General features: G+C 38.1%; 1 protein-coding gene and 1 long non-coding RNA gene across 2 annotated transcripts in view; one reads left to right on the top strand and one right to left on the bottom strand.

The window, feature by feature from the left end:
• Nucleotides 1–10,210, bottom strand: part of tec (tec protein tyrosine kinase) — a 32,157-nt gene extending 21,947 nt beyond the window's left edge. Inside the window, exons 1-5 of the mRNA XM_057320189.1 lie at nt 9,982–10,210; nt 9,688–9,867; nt 9,440–9,544; nt 9,269–9,350; nt 8,972–9,100 (exon numbers count right to left, since the gene is read on the bottom strand). Coding sequence (XP_057176172.1) covers nt 8,972–9,100; nt 9,269–9,350; nt 9,440–9,544; nt 9,688–9,825 — 454 coding nt within the window. The 5' untranslated portion in view covers nt 9,826–9,867; nt 9,982–10,210. The remainder of the gene's footprint in view (nt 1–8,971; nt 9,101–9,268; nt 9,351–9,439; nt 9,545–9,687; nt 9,868–9,981) is intronic.
• Nucleotides 10,211–10,762: 552 nt separating this feature from the next.
• Nucleotides 10,763–12,689, top strand: LOC130545587 (uncharacterized). Its single transcript, XR_008961665.1, has 4 exons — nt 10,763–11,013; nt 11,355–11,419; nt 11,777–11,876; nt 12,145–12,689. It is a non-coding gene; the product is annotated as an uncharacterized LOC130545587 (long non-coding RNA).
• Nucleotides 12,690–15,964: the final 3,275 nt, after the last annotated feature.

Genomic DNA, 15,964 nt, shown 5'->3' with positions numbered 1-15,964 from the left:
TAATTAATATTAAACATAGTATTTAAATTAATATAACTATATTCCTATAAAAACTAACTTTAATATATATAAAGCATTTTAAAGTAATGACGCATACATATATCTTTAGATTTGATTGTAAACCTATATAAATCATTGAATTCAGTTGATTCTGTATTGATATAGTCAGTAGTTGTCTTCTCAAACGTTGTGGCCTAGCGGTTAGAGAGTCAGACTCGTTTCAGAAAGGAGGTTTAGTGAAAACTGAGTATATTAACCCTGAAATGAGGGAAACTCTGGGTTTTCCGTTTCAGAATGTGAGGTATGTCAAACCCGAGAAAGCAGGGTAACTCAAGCCCGTTTCTCAACTCAACTCAACTTTATTTATATAGCGCTTTTTACAATTTTCATTGTTACAAAGCAGCTGTACATAAGACATATTGACTATCAAAAACAAGAAAAAGTTGAAAACACAGAAGACAGACATACCCACATACAAAACACTCCACACACACAATATGCACACGTACTAACACACATAGACATAGACACACACACACGGATGCGCACGCACACACACACGTACACAGACAAGTACGCACACACACACACACACACACACACACACACACACACGCACACACAGGCTTTGGTTGACTATCCCCGTGGGGACAGTCCATAGGCGTAATGTTTTTATACTGTACAAACTGTATATTCTATCCCCTATCCCTAACCCTATCCCTAAACCTAAAGATCATAGAACACTTTTTGCATTTTTAGATTTGTAAAAAATATTGTTCTGTACAATTTATTAGCTTTTTTGCCCATGAGGACCTCAATTTTGGTCCCCACGGTGACACGAGTCCCCATGTGTTGGTGTGCATTCAGGTTTAGGTCCCCACCGGGATATACAAACATGAACACCAACACACACACACACACACACACACACACACGCACAGTGAGAGCACACATGTAAGATAAAGGAGAAAAAAAAAAAGAGAGGTAACTTATACTCAGAGTCAGTAACCATAGTAACTTACTCTGTGAACCTAACCTGGTCGGGAGCAGGTTTTCTTTGGTAAACCCAGAGTTTCTTTCCATCTCCTCCCCCTTTTAAAGCGCAAGTGGTGTACCTCATCCATTCATTCATTCATTCATTAATACAGTCATTCATGGCACACATTATGATCACACAGAGACCATCGATCTCAGTGACTAATGTCATATATGCTTTTAAAGAAGATCCTGTATGTGAAGATGCTGCATTCATTCATAGGAATGTACTTTGATTTCAGGAGAGCAGTTTAGGACCCGAGTGGAATTTGGCCATTTCCCTGTGCGGTTTTATTCAAACTGTATTTTTCTTTACAGTGAATTAAATATATCAAAACTTATCATCCATCCTTACATCAGCCATTGTGCATGTATTACACCAGAGCAGATCTTTCCCTTACATGACTTACAGATGGAAAAAAATGACTTAAAAGTGTATAAATAAAGTGCATGAATAAAGAAAAGAATAAATACAGACATAAATGCAGAAATGAAGCGATAAAGGTGTTAACAATTAAATTAGACGTCCAGCCATTCCTACCCAAATGTGCTCTGAGCAGGGTTCAACCGGCGTTCAGTCTGACTTTGACAACAAGTGTCCCATACACCATGACGTCTCACGCTTAATCCTAGAGCACTGATGTGGAGTGAGAACATAACATTTCTGTCTTATTTCTGTTGTTTCATTCATTTACAGATTAATTTGTTTGTTTATTGGTACATTTATCTATTTGTTCATTGAAACTTAAGTCATTTTCAGCACATGAGTAAATCCACTGCATGCAGAGCGGTGAGGAAAGTGTCCCTCGCTCTCAAGCGCTTTCTGTCGCCATGTTGCTTTTTTTGGTGCCGTTGCCATGGTGAATGGGAATATCGGAGCTCCATTGATCATGGCTTGTAGTAGTTTGGTGCAAGCGCTTAACTCAAGGCAGGATTACCCAGAGTTGATAGAACTAACTCAAATCAGCTGTTCTGAAACCAAAAACTCACATCAAAAATTCACATCAACTCAACTGAGTGTTGACATTTTAACTCGGTGTGGGTTGCTCATTAATGAAACGGGCCCCAGAAGGTAGCCGGTTTGATTCTCAGTGCCAGCGGGTAATGACTGAGGTGCCCTTGAGCACTGCAGTGATAGCTGCCCACAGCTCCAGGTGTGCGTGTGTTCACTACTCACCGGATGGGTTAAATGCAGAGGTCACATTTCGGGTATGGGTCACCATTTCTGACAAATAGGTCACTTTCAAACTTACACTGCAACTCACGTGTTTGTGCACCTGGCTGCGTGATCCAAGCCTCTGAGGCCTATTGCACAAAGCGAGATGAACAATCTCTGGGTTGCAGTTTAAGTTTTGAGTTGACAAAACCAGACAAACCCAAGCTGGATTAGATCAGGTTCAGCTGTAGCACAACGCTTGGTATAAACGTTCTCTCAGGTTTGATCCAGAGTTGGTGAGGCGCGTGCACCAGACAAAAGTGTGCTAATAATAATTTCACTAGAGCCATATTTAACCCTATACTGTATTGGTTTATTATTGCCATGACGGGGAAAACACAGACAGACGCAGAATGCAGGCAATAAAACCTAAAAGTAGATCATGTTCTAAAGCTACAGTTATGTTATCAATAACTTCATTATAAATATCAATATTTTAATATTCAAAATTCAATGCATGAAAGACGGATTGACATTATTTGATGGCAGAATGAGCTGTAGGGAGATGATTGCAACATTTTTTGTATTTCCTTCAGTTTCTCTGCAACTGTTTTTAGTAGAAAGCCAAAACTGTAATGTGTTAAACCCACATCTGTCAGCTACCCCCCTACACTGCTGTAACATGCGTATGTACAGTGAGGGAAATAATGATCTGATCCCTTGCTGATTTTGTAAGTTTGCCTGCTTACAAAGAAATGAAGGGTCTATCATTTTTATGGTAGGTTTATTTTAACTGATAGAGACAGAATATAAAAAATGTTATATAAAGGTTATAAATTGATTTGCATTTCAGTCAGTGAAATAAGTATTTGATCCCCTACCGACCAGCAAGAATTCTGGCTCCACAGATTGGTTATGTGCCTATATGGACCGCAGATTAGTCCTGTCACTTTAAGAAAGTTCTCCTGAGTCAGCTTGTTATGTAGATAAAAGATGCCTGCCAACAGAATCTGTATCTTCCATTTCAACCTCTCGTGGTCCAGACCAAACAGGTTTTAAAGGATGTCAGGGACAAGATTGGAGACCTGCACAAACCTTGACTATGCTACAGACAGAAGCTTGGTGAGAAGGAGACAACTGTTGGTGCCATTATTTGGAAATAGAAGAAATAGTAAATAACTATCAAATGCCCTTGGTCTGGAGCTCCCTGCAAGATTTCCCCAACGGAGTAAAGATGGTCATGAGAAAGGTTAAAGGTCAGCCCAGAACTACACGGAAGAAGCCTGTTAATGATTTGAAGACAGTTGGGACCACAGTTAGCTAGCAAACCACTGGTAACACGCTATGCCACAATAGATTGAAATCCTGAAGCACCCGCAAGGTCCTCCTGCACAAGAAGACCCGTCTGAAGTCTGACAATGAACATCAACATGATTCAGAAAGGTTTGGAGAAAGTGCTGCGAGGCCAAAATGGACTCGTGTGTTTGGAGGGAGAGAAATGCTGACTATGAGCCCAGGAACACATCCCTACAGAGAAGCACAGTGTTGGAAACATTATGTTTAGGGCTTTTTATCTCTGCTATGGGTACAGGATGACTTCACCGCATTGAGGGGCTGAGGGACGGGCCAGTGTACCCTAAAATCTTGGACCTCCTCCCCTTAACTAGATCACTGAAGATGGGTCGTGCATGTGCCTTTAACATGACAAAGACCCAAAACATATTGCCAAGACAACCAAAGAGTGGCGTAAAGAGAAGCACATTAAAGCCAGTCTCTAGACCCTAGTCCTATAGAACATCTGTGAAGGAGGCCAAAACGACAGCCAAGAACCCTTAAAGATTGACAGAGGAGTGGACTAAATGTGTCCGGACACATGTGCAAACCTGTTGACCAACTATCAGAAATGTCTGACCTCTGTGCTTGCCAACAAGGGTTTCTCCACAAAGTACAAAGTTATGTTTTGCTTGGGGATCAAATACTTATTTCACTGACTGAAATGCAAATCAATTTATAACCTTTATAAAACATTTTTTTCCCTGATTTTTTAAATATTCTGTCTCTATCAGTTAAAATAAACCCACCATAAAAATGATAGACCCTTCATTTCTTTGTAAGCAGGCAAACTTTCAAAATCAGCAGGGGATCAAATCATTATTTCCCTCACTGTATGATAATATACGCACAATTTATACTTGAACACACAATGTCAATTGTGGGACAGTTGCAACACTCCACAGGGACGGTTGCAACATTAATTCAAATGTACTGTAAGAAAAAATATTCTATAACAGAATTTAGCAAATTCTTTACTTTATTTGTGAACAAAGAAAGTCTTTAAAAAGTCTTTAAAAAGTTAAGCTGGCAAAATAATTTAAATAAAAAACAAGATACTGAAAATGTAGCCAACTGAAATACGTATGCGCACTTCTCTGAACTGAACTGTGTTGTTTGTGTGTGTGAACAGTTAAATTGATTGGAAAAAGACTAAATTGGAAAAAAAACATATTTCCAAGTAATGAGTAACAAACCATGTTTATTATTTTGTATTATTGTTGTTGTCATTATAATTGTTAGGCTATATGTTTTTAATGTAGGCTACATTGTGGGCTAGTCTGACAGTATCCACATTAAAAGGTGGCTATTGAAAGAGTTCTTTATTAATCTATAAATTTGAATTGTATTATGCTAATATGTCAAGTTTTTACATCAGTGTTGTCATAAGGGACAGTTGCAACAACATGATGTAACCGTCCCTACACTGGTGGCAGCCATGAAAGAAATTGCTATTCTAGCTAGACACAATAGCTATGACACTTGCTAGTAGGGGTGTAACGATACTTCGTATTGCGATATTTCGATATTTACGATATGTTTAATTCTATTCGTTCAGCGGTCAAGACGCTACCTACTCTGCGCGTCACGTGTGCTTATCTCACATATGCGGTAGAGAGAGAAGCACAAGACACAATCTGTGTCTCCACGTGGTTTACAAAGCGTCTTATTTTCCTTCACAATCGCCGTTAAAACACAGCAAACTTGAAGCGTGACTGCAGGCGAGTCACCCTGAAACTCATTACAAATGAGCACAAACGTGTTTAAATGCCAATGTTCATTTATCCGCTGACGTCAGCTGCTGCATGACGTGATATGCAACATAAAGCCAAAAGAGACCAGCGCTGTTCCGATCAGAGAAGCGATGAAGTGAGTCATGCTGTAGATTAAAAGATCGAATGACACGCTAAAAAACAAGTATGTGATCTGCATGATTGAAGAAATGTAATACAGGTTATGTAATATGTCTTTTTGACAGATTTTTCTCATTCATTACTGTCTCAAGCAAAGACAGTGCAGCTTCAAAGAGACACGAGCCAATAGCGCTTGAGCGTGAGCTCTGTCAGAGCGTTTCATTGGTTGAATGTACTGAATGAACACGCCCTTCGCTGAACGAACGAGTCAATTGAGTCAAAATGAGACTGAATGAACTGCTACATGTCGTTCATGGTCTAATATAATCTGTGTTACAACAATGCATATCCAGTAGTTACTCAACTCTTCTGAAAAATAAAGGTAAATGACTAGGGTTGTGCAAAATAACGAAACTATCGCAATATTATTTTTTTCGATAGTGTATGGATAGTGATACCTCTACTATCGATAATTTTTATGTAAATCATGTCATATACATCCGGCCAAAAGTAAGTGGAAGCGAGCATGGTGAAAAATATAAGAACGCTTGGAGCTCTCAGAGCTGATGTGTGGGTGTGCTTTGGTTGTCAGAATAAGTCATGGAGTAATGAGTTATATCAAATAATGCTGTTTGTAGCTTCTCAAGTCATGACACAAGTCACTTGGCTACTGCAGTGCATTAGACAGAAAGTTTATTAAGAAAAGTAACAATGACATTTATTGTGCTTTCACGGATGTGACACCAGCACATTTACAACACGGATGGATCATTCTGCCCATGTTCAGTGTTTTAACTGTAATGCACCACAACAGCCAAGTGACTTGCGTGAGCCGCCTTATTCCCCTGTGCTACCCACTTGAGGGGCGCAATCCACAGTTTGAGAAGCCAAACCTCTGATCTAAAGGTCCATGCATCACACATCATGGCCACTCTACAGAGGTAAGGGATGTTTTTACACTTATCCTCACAGAAAACCCCCGCTGGTGCACAGCATGTTGTATTTCTACCTCTACTTTTTACACTTTCTATTTAAAGTATTGCAATATACCGCAAATGTGTATCTTATTGAAATACATAGCAATATATTGTATCGTGACCCATCTATCGTGATATGTATCGTATCGGGAGCACTTGCCAATACACAGCCCTAGTAATGACCCGGTTTAATTTAATTCCAAGGTAAAGTAAATTATGTCGAAACAGTTAAATCTTTGTATGGAACATTTAATTACACCAATTAAATGAGTTAATCCAGATAGATTTTAGTAGACTAATATAAATGTAGATTTCGTCGACTAAAAATAGACTAAAACTATGATAATTGGGATGACTAAAACTAAATTGCATTTTAGTCAAAAGACTATGACTAAAACTAAATCAAAATCAAAATTTGCTGTCAAAATTGACACTGATCTTAATTCTTATTTCAGTTAAGCCTTAATTTGTTAAAATTCTTTATTAAGTTGTATGTGCAACAAAATAAGTTACTGAAATTGTTAATATTTTGAAAATAAATGTTATTTGAATTTCAGTTTTATTTTTGAATTTTGTTCAAAATATCGAGATGTGTATCGTATCGTGAGCTGAGTGTATCGTTACACCCCTACTTGCTAGCAATGCCTTTAAGAAGCTAAGAAAACACTGATTTAAATGCTATGAATGTATAATGGTTCACACAAACAGTTTAGACAGTCAGAGAAACAATCTGAGCATTAAAAAATTACTTTCATCTTGAAATTTGGTTTGGCTAGAAGGAATGGTCACATATGTCAGATTATTTCCAGAAGGGTGAAGGGGCTAACTGAAGATATGCAGTACGAGTGTCATCACTCTAGCTCATTCCTGACCGGAGGAATAACCCATGTTGCAACCGTCCCCAATCTCCCCTAAATAAATGCGGCGAATGCATCTTAAGCACACAGAATAAAACCGAGATGAGAATGTCTCCGCTTCTAGATTCACAGAACTTTGAAATTTATTTGATTATATGTTTATCACAAAAAAGCGCTTGGATAAACGTGATCGCTTAGCACTGTTCTCTGTGTGTCCTTGCAGAGTTTGTGCAGATTCTTCAGATGGAGTTATTGTTCACAAACATTGAGCCCACTTTCCTGAACATGTAAAATAATTTTAACATCATAATCACACCAGCGTTTAGCCTATGAATGCTCTATAAATGAGCTAATATGGGCAGTTTATTAGCTGCTTGTTCATTCATTCTGCGCTAGATCAAATGCGTTCTTCTGTAGCCTACTTGATCTGTAGTACTTTTTGTCCATCGCTTTCTATTCGCTTTCTTTGTTTCCACACATTGCTTTGCTTAATAAATAAAAAATAGGATATAATGTAGGCTATATTATCTTGTTTGTTGATAGGCTATAGGCCTACCCTAATTATAACTTGTTCTTCAATTGCGACATAATTTAAAAAAGCAATGGTCATTTAAATAAACAAATAATGAAACAATTGTTTTTAAGCTTTTAATTAATAGTTGTTAAATATTTTAAATTGAATGATTTCAGTGTAATAGACACACTTTTACAAAAATTTTATTTAATTTAATTTGATTACTAAAATTTAATTGAACTTTTAGAGTCCTAAAAAACAGAATTAAAGAAAAAAAGTCAGAGTAAGGAGAAAATAAAATGGATTTTAAAAGGTAGAGCCCAGGCAGAGACCAGCCAATCAAACACATGCTCATGACGTCAGCCGCTAAACGCTCCAGTCAGGGTTAGCACATCAGCAAATGCAGAAATATTACTGATCATAACGTAAGGAAAGTGGAACACATAGGCCTTTGCCTGTTTTAGCTACATTAAATATTGGATTTGACAGTTTGACTAATACATTCTTTAGTCTTTAAAATGTATTACATATGCCCTACACAAAGTTTTTGTACCGCCTTCTGGGCCATTCTTAGTTTTAGACTACATGGTTACAAAACTTTGGTTAAAAAGACTTAGTCCTAGGGCACATCCCTCATTTATTTGGACACGTTTACAAAGCTTGTGAAGCTGTTGTTTTATTTAGCTGCATTTGTTTTGGATGTTTAATTCCTATTTGCACTTTCATTTTGAATGTCAAGTTTAAGCTAGTGAACTTGTTATATTTTGCAATTGTTGCACTGATGCTGGTTTAATAAACAATGCACTAAACTTGTGAATAATTTGTTTTGTTATTTTGTTTACCAGGGTTAGGAAATGATTGTTTAAGTTGAGCCTGATGCCTTGCACAGTGCATACAGTTTGTTAAGTAATTCAGCCTTGGTATCGGATCGGTAGTCGGTAACGGCCAATACTGAATCTCAGGAATCAGAATCAAAAATGGTGGATCGGAGCACCTCTGATGTTCACATCTTATGTGTGTTTGTGTGTCTGTGCGCACATCTTCCTCACAATACACAGGCATGTACGTAAATGCTTTCATCACGGAGATCATGACAAGACGTACATCTATAAAACTATCAATGGCCGTGAGGTCATCGTTTGTGTTCGATGAAAACAGGAGTCAAGGGGTTTGCTGGTGTCATGGAGATGTGATGTTCAGTCAAAATGAATGCAGATGTACATCATGTAGCGTGTGTGTTTATTTACCGTCTCCGAACAAGTTGTAGCCCTCACAGCCCGGAGCCATTTTATCCAGCTGCCCGCAACACATCCACTCGCCCTCCTGCCAGAACTGAGGGTGGAACTTCGCTGCTATCTCGGCGTTATTCCTAATCTCTGAACAACACAAGATAAAGAAATCAACACACGACACACACGTCTTTCTTCTAGTCAACTATGTTGTCTATGTAGGTATTGTTCATCGACCACCGACCACGACCACATGCGAGCCGAGCGTCACATCAAATCACCTTTTATCTGCAGAAAACACTCACGCTCACTTACCTTCCTTGATGTTCTGCACCCAAACACTTCTGCTCTCATTACTGGGAGCAAATATATATAACATAGTTGAATCATGAACAACCTGACAGAGAGAGAGAGAGAGAGAGAGATGTGTGACATAAAGCTCAGTGATGTTAGTAATGTTTGTGTGACTCTCTCTCTCTCTCTCACCTGAAATGGATATTTGTTCTGACAGGGAATGATGGTCGAGTTGGTTCTAACAATCTCAACACATTTGATTCTGTTCAGCTCCACTGAACCCTTCCTAACCCTCTTCTGTAAATTACACACAAATGAACACAGCCTCTTAAAGCACACAAAAACGGTGTGTTTATCGTATCCACTCAAAATCTAAATATTTTAAAACAGTATGTCAATGTCAATATCGTGGGTGTGTGAGAGTGCGCGCGTGCGCGTACCTCCGCTCTGAGCTCATAATATGTGAGTTTGCTCTGGGTTAACACAAACACCCTTTCTTTATAGTTGAGTGGAGACGTCCGTTTCTTCTGCTGAGAACGTTTGATCAACGTTTCCTCAAGAATGGGTGTCAAACTCATCTCCGACACACTTGAGCACTCAACATGGCCATGGGTCAGAAACTATATTTATATACAAACATAAGAACACAACGCTGTCACGTGAAATGTTCACATGAACTAAACTAAACATTTACTCGCTCAATCGCAGACATACGAATAAAAACACTTCCTTACCTTCTGCGCTTGTGTTTGTGATCAATGATAAGGAAACACGAATGAAGGAAGTCAAGTCTTGTGTGCATGCGAGAGCGCGCGCCCGAGAGAGACATGCACGGTGTCTGAATGCGAGTTGAGGTAACGTGTGTGATGACGTCATGCCTGCTGTCAATCAAAATAGCCGAATAATCAATCGTCCAGCATCATTCACAACACTAAATGAAAACATTTCGTTAATCTCTCCGACTATTGAACATGCTGTGTGGTGTTTGTGACGCGGGTGCCCGAGAACAGAACACAACAGTGAAACACGTTCTAAACATTAGACGTCTGATGGACGTGCAGATCATGTCTATATTGCGTCCGTCGGTCCAAAACCAATGCTGCACATCTACACGACGTGCAAACAAGGTCTGCTATTTGGACGTCTAACCATGACCCTATGTGGATGTCATAATGTAGTTCAACATTTGAACGTCGGACTAGGTAACTTTTTTGGACGTCTAAGACACGTGCAGAAAAATGACATTATGGATGTAATATTTTTTACTTAAGACAAATATCAACATGGTTAATGATTATGAATATAGGTTATTTGTGATGAAACAGTAAACAGTATCTGTTATTTGATTATTTATTTATTGAGTACATGTTTTAAATTTTCCTGTTTTTCCTCTAATTTTCTGGTTTATTTTGTGACTGGACCGCCGTTTTTTTCTACATCGTTGTGTTTAATGTGTTAGATGTTATCAAGTAAATGGAACAGGTTAGAAAATAAGCATTCTAACTTTTGAGTTAGCCGAAAGCAAATATATTGCGGCAGTGGACTCGTCGAGTTGTAGGCTGTGTGGTACCCGACCGTATGATTTGAACCAGTCAACGCCACTCTGATTGGCTGAGGCAGCAAGTCATCATAACCAAACCAGTAAACGCCACTCTGATAGGCCGAGGCAACACGCCAAGCATTCGGCACGTATACTTCTGAAGCAAGTGGACGACGTTCGGCTCTGTTCAGCTAAAGCAAAATCATCGTTTTCCACTCAGTTTAAGGTAAATTCGGTCAGCTTATTTAATTTTATGTTCATTTATAGTGTTAGCTGTTTTAGCTTTGTTGTCTTAAACTACCCAAACCTGCTATGGGTACAATTAGCATTGCATCTCTTCCCAATATAAGATAAGGCTTCATTCAGTGATTAACAACACTACAGGAATGTATTCCCTTCCAAGATGTACAATATAATCATATAACATGTAGTTTGACCTGTTTCTTTGAGAGTTTTACAAGTCTGGAAGTAAAGGATAGCTTAGCATAACGCAATTCAGTGCACTCGCACACAGTTAGGTTCGTCTGGAGAGTGTCGGTCAACTTTATCATGGACTTATTCCAACAGGTGCTGCAAATTGCAAGAATTGGAGGGTAGAACACCAAGGACTGTGTCCACAATGTCCTTGACAGGTATGTTTCTACATACAGTATGAATTGTGTGTGACGTTTGGGTGATCTGTGGTTTTCAATGTCTGAACAATGCATCGGTTCATTTGTCGTTTTTTCTTGCTTAACTCTTGTCCACCCCTTGGTAATTTTTTTGCATTTTTCAATTAAAAATACTCCATTTCAAGTTCACAACACAATGCATTGTGAGCTTATAGACCAGCTTTTCAGGGACAAGGAGATATGTTGTATGAGGAATAAAAGGAGGGGACCACTGTAGAAGACACTACTCGATGTAGTATAAAGGGTTTATGACATGCATAATGTTATTCCTACATATATCATTTACGTTGAATTATAAATGTTATCTATTTTCTTTAGGCTCTTCACTTGAGCCCTGATGGTGCAATTCAGTATGAAGGGGAAGGGAAAAAGGGCATGAAATCTTTGGAGAAGACACAGGTTTATAGAGCAATGAAAGGTAAGCCCATATTTCATGTTGATCAAGGGAAGATAATTAGCTCCTGCCAATCTGTGAATAATGACTTGATTGGACAAAACATGTCCTTCCCTGTTGACATTTAAAATACAATGCTAACTGTCTACCATGGCTATTTTATCATTTGCTTAGGTGGTATTGTATCAATCCAGTATTGGTAGTTTTGCTTATGAGTAAAGGGACTTGGTGTAATGACTGCAGATTGCCTTTGCATATTTCTAATAATCTGTCTTTTATTTTACTTGTGCAGATGGAGTCATGATATTTGATGACACAGCCACAGAGGACTTCATGGGGATGAACGCTTCAGAACATCTGAAGCATGCACCGCAAAGAAGTGGAGGACATGCAGCAGCCACTGATTATCCACTGTGGTGCATCTTGTCATAGTTTTGTTTACACAGCTTTTGTACATTGTCTTCTTTTCTGTGTTCAGTATAGTTGCTTATGGTTGGATTCTTACCTCAAAACACTGTAATTATTTTCTTATTTTTATTTTACCCTCAGTGTTGATTTTAGAAAGTTAACTGTTCTGCTGGGTTAAGATGGGGGTTAATGAATCCATCAATCCTTTTCTATTACTGGTAGTTTCACTTTCATTTTAGTTTCGGCAGACAATCAAAGGTAAAGCATGTTGGCTTCAACTGATACACAACATTGAAGTGATGTCTGCATGCAAGCCATTCAATTCACGTTCCTTGTTTTTACTGGTAGTTGGCAGGAAATTCAACAAGTCAAAGCTTTATTAGTGACATGTTTGTGAAAGTGAATAAAAATAAAGATGGAAATAAATGAGTGGTGATTGAATTGTGATTTATTTGTAAACCTCTGTGTATAACTGTAGTCCCATGTGTTTCCAGAAGTTGAGGACCTGTTTCCTGTACCAGTTCATTTTCCTATAGCTTCGTTTGGCTCAGCAGCAGGTTTGAACTGGAAATGCATGTTACACCTTTGTTTGCTTTTCCAGTTAACATCTGCTGCTGTGACAGTCAAATGAAGCTAAAGGATAATGAACTTGAACAGGATGCCATCTTCTGAAATGGGACTACAGTTATGCACAGAGCCTAGAAGCCTTATAAAAATGTATAAATGTATAAAAATATTTTAAATTTGATGTAGAAAAGACGTCAACAACGACCACATTTGTACTACAATTAGCCCCTATACAGAGGTCCTGTGGACGTCATTACTGGACGTTCGGAAGACGTTGAAAAAAAGACGTCGTCTGGCGTCACAGTCCGCACCTTCAGAGGACCCAAATTGGACGTGCAGAAATGACGTACATAAGACGTCGTTTGGACGTATCTTTGCGCAGTGAAGACTTTCCCAGCTAACAATTTTTGGTTCCCAGAACGTTATTTTCTAAGGTTCGTTTTTGGTTCTCCAGGAAAGTTTTCTTTACGGAAATAGAACGTTAGTTTCTAGTTTCTTCAGTGTTATACAAGAACTGATTCTGATCATTCTGATATAGGAGCCTTACACAATGACAGGCTGACTGTACATTTTCTGTTTTTAATTTTGATCATTATCAGCGAACTTGCTTCAGCTAAGTTAGGTTGTTAATTAGGTTGCTAATTTATACATCACCCTTATCAGAGTCAAGATCTTTATTGTCATACAGTATGTACCTGTAAAAAAATTATATTTTGCAGATGGGGTAGAAAAGCAATAAATATATAATAAAGGACAAACATAGAACAAAGATATACTGCAGTAAATATAAAAGAGAATAAAATAGAAAAGTTAATTTATAGTAAAAAAGTGGCCGTAAGTAGTATTTTTGTTAAGGAAAATGTATTTATTGATTTAGAGTTTCATCTTAAATTAAATACTGTATTAGTGATTTAAATTGTGGTTTTTCCTGCCATTAGGGGGCGGTGTGGCTCAGCCACATGACGTCATCAAATGCCGTTCTTTCTCTCGCCTCTGAGCTTCCAAGTGCACAAGTTAGTTTTGCAACGGGTTCATCGCGACAGTACTAGCAAAAATCAAGGCGGGAAGATTTGAAACTGCAGTGACAGGTTTGAGAGGTTGTGGATGCCTGTTTGTGGTTGCAATTCAAATCTGAATCTAGGAAAACGTGTAAATATGTGCTATGCATTTGTATCTGCCAATGTATTTTAGTAAATGCCAGTTTACACGTTTGTGACTATTTTTCCCACGAGTGCAAATCTCAATATTCAACTTCAGTTTTTTATTTGACAAGTTTTCACATTGGGGCAGTGAGTGTACATTTTAGTGTACAGGTACAAATACTTACTTTACAAGTTCAAAAATTAAAATCTACATGCTCTCAAGTTTTGCTATTGAAATACCTTCATAGATTTTTTGGGTGGTTTTTCGCCCCCCTATCGCCCCCCCCCACCCTATCGCTTATAAAAGTCATAGCACACCGGAACAAGAATAATTATAAGAAGTATGTATGTTCGAATAACAATAGTTATGCTTTTTCAAAGCATCACTAATTATCTTCAGGCTAACAATATTTTTGTCTCACCACAGAAGTACAGCGCGGCTCTGTCTTTAGTTATAACAATCAAAAGCCCTGACTTTCAGTCCTTACATCATGGTCTGTTGATTTAGATGCGTCAAATCAATCGAAAATCACGAAAATATAAGTTTACTCTCTAGTTTTTAAATAAAAAAAATAAACCGCTAAACTAATGTGTTAGTGAGTGAGGTAAAACGAAATGACCGTTCATTTTTAAATGACGGGAGTGGCGGCAGAGCGGAGAATGCACGTGCTCGAGCGCACACACATACTGTAACAGACAACCACACTAAAGAAATACACATGGATATATATGATTGTATTTTCATTTAGCTTAATTAGTTTTTTATTTTCAGCCATTAAAGGGCACATTTATTAATTTAATTTGGTCAGTATAACATGTAATGTGATTTCTGTATTGCACGTCACTGACATTGACCAGTTTTGACTATTTTTAGGGAACGTTATTTTCTGGTTGCAAAAAACAACCAGTAAATAACCATCAGAGAACGTTACTTTCTGGTTATTTTCTGGTTGCAAAATAATAATCAAAAAAGAACCATCAGGTAACGTTATTTTCTGGTTGCAAAAAACCCCCAAAATAACTATCAGAGAACGTTACTTTCTGGTTATTTTTAAAAAACCATCCTGCAATGTTCTGGGAACGTTATTTTCTGGTTGCAAAAGAAAATCTGAAAAGAACGTTCTTAAAACGTTGTTTCCCAAAAATAACCAAAAGGGAACCAAAAACTAACGTTAGGGGAACGTTCTGTGTTTGCTGGGTTGTTTCGAGTGTTTGTGAATGACAATGTACATGAACATCATTGACTTTCTCTGCTGCCGCTGACAGGACTTCATGCTTAACTCTGTTCAACCTTTTTCAACCGAAAAAAATAATTTCCCCAAAATAATGAAGAAATGTACAATGAAAACAAAACGGGCATCTTTGTCAACGAAATTCACGACATCGGGTGCGTTCAAGTCAAGGTCGGAGCAAGATGGCGATGTATCTTCTTCTAAGGAATGTATATAAAATGTGAACAAAGCGCAGCAATGCGGTCGCCAACCAAACTTAGTTGTTTAAATGTCTAGTGACTCTGTGCATATACGAAACTCATTAAAATCATCAACGTTTCCCGCTCAAATATACCACATCGTGACCATGTTCGCACAATAATAAACGCTTTGTGTGAACGGCCTCACATCCGGAATCGTATACTGTTACAGTACATAGCTGAATAAAGTACATACTTCTCGACCGTTGAAACAGTACGATCTGCTTATACTACTAAGTTAGTAATCTAGTTAACTTATATCTGAAAAGTAAGACTAATTATTTGCAAGTCAGTGAGACTAGTTGTTAGACACAGGGTTAATTTAGCAGGTATGTTTATGAAACTCAAACTGGCCCAACATAGAATATAACCATGAGGAACATATGTCTTGCTACCTATCTCGCTTGGAAAGTGCCACTCGTCTTCTACAGTGGGGTAGAAAATGTCTTCAATGGAAGCAGTAGACCATATACTGTGTTATTTTTTATTATCATTTTTTTGCTTGCATAGTTGTCAGATGTAGC

Source organism: Triplophysa rosa, linkage group LG21, assembly GCF_024868665.1.
Source record: "Triplophysa rosa linkage group LG21, Trosa_1v2, whole genome shotgun sequence".
In the NCBI taxonomy this organism is placed as follows: domain Eukaryota; kingdom Metazoa; phylum Chordata; class Actinopteri; order Cypriniformes; family Nemacheilidae; genus Triplophysa; species Triplophysa rosa.
The sequence above is the reverse complement of the archived record's forward strand: the minus strand, read 5'-3'. Positions and strand labels throughout refer to the sequence as shown.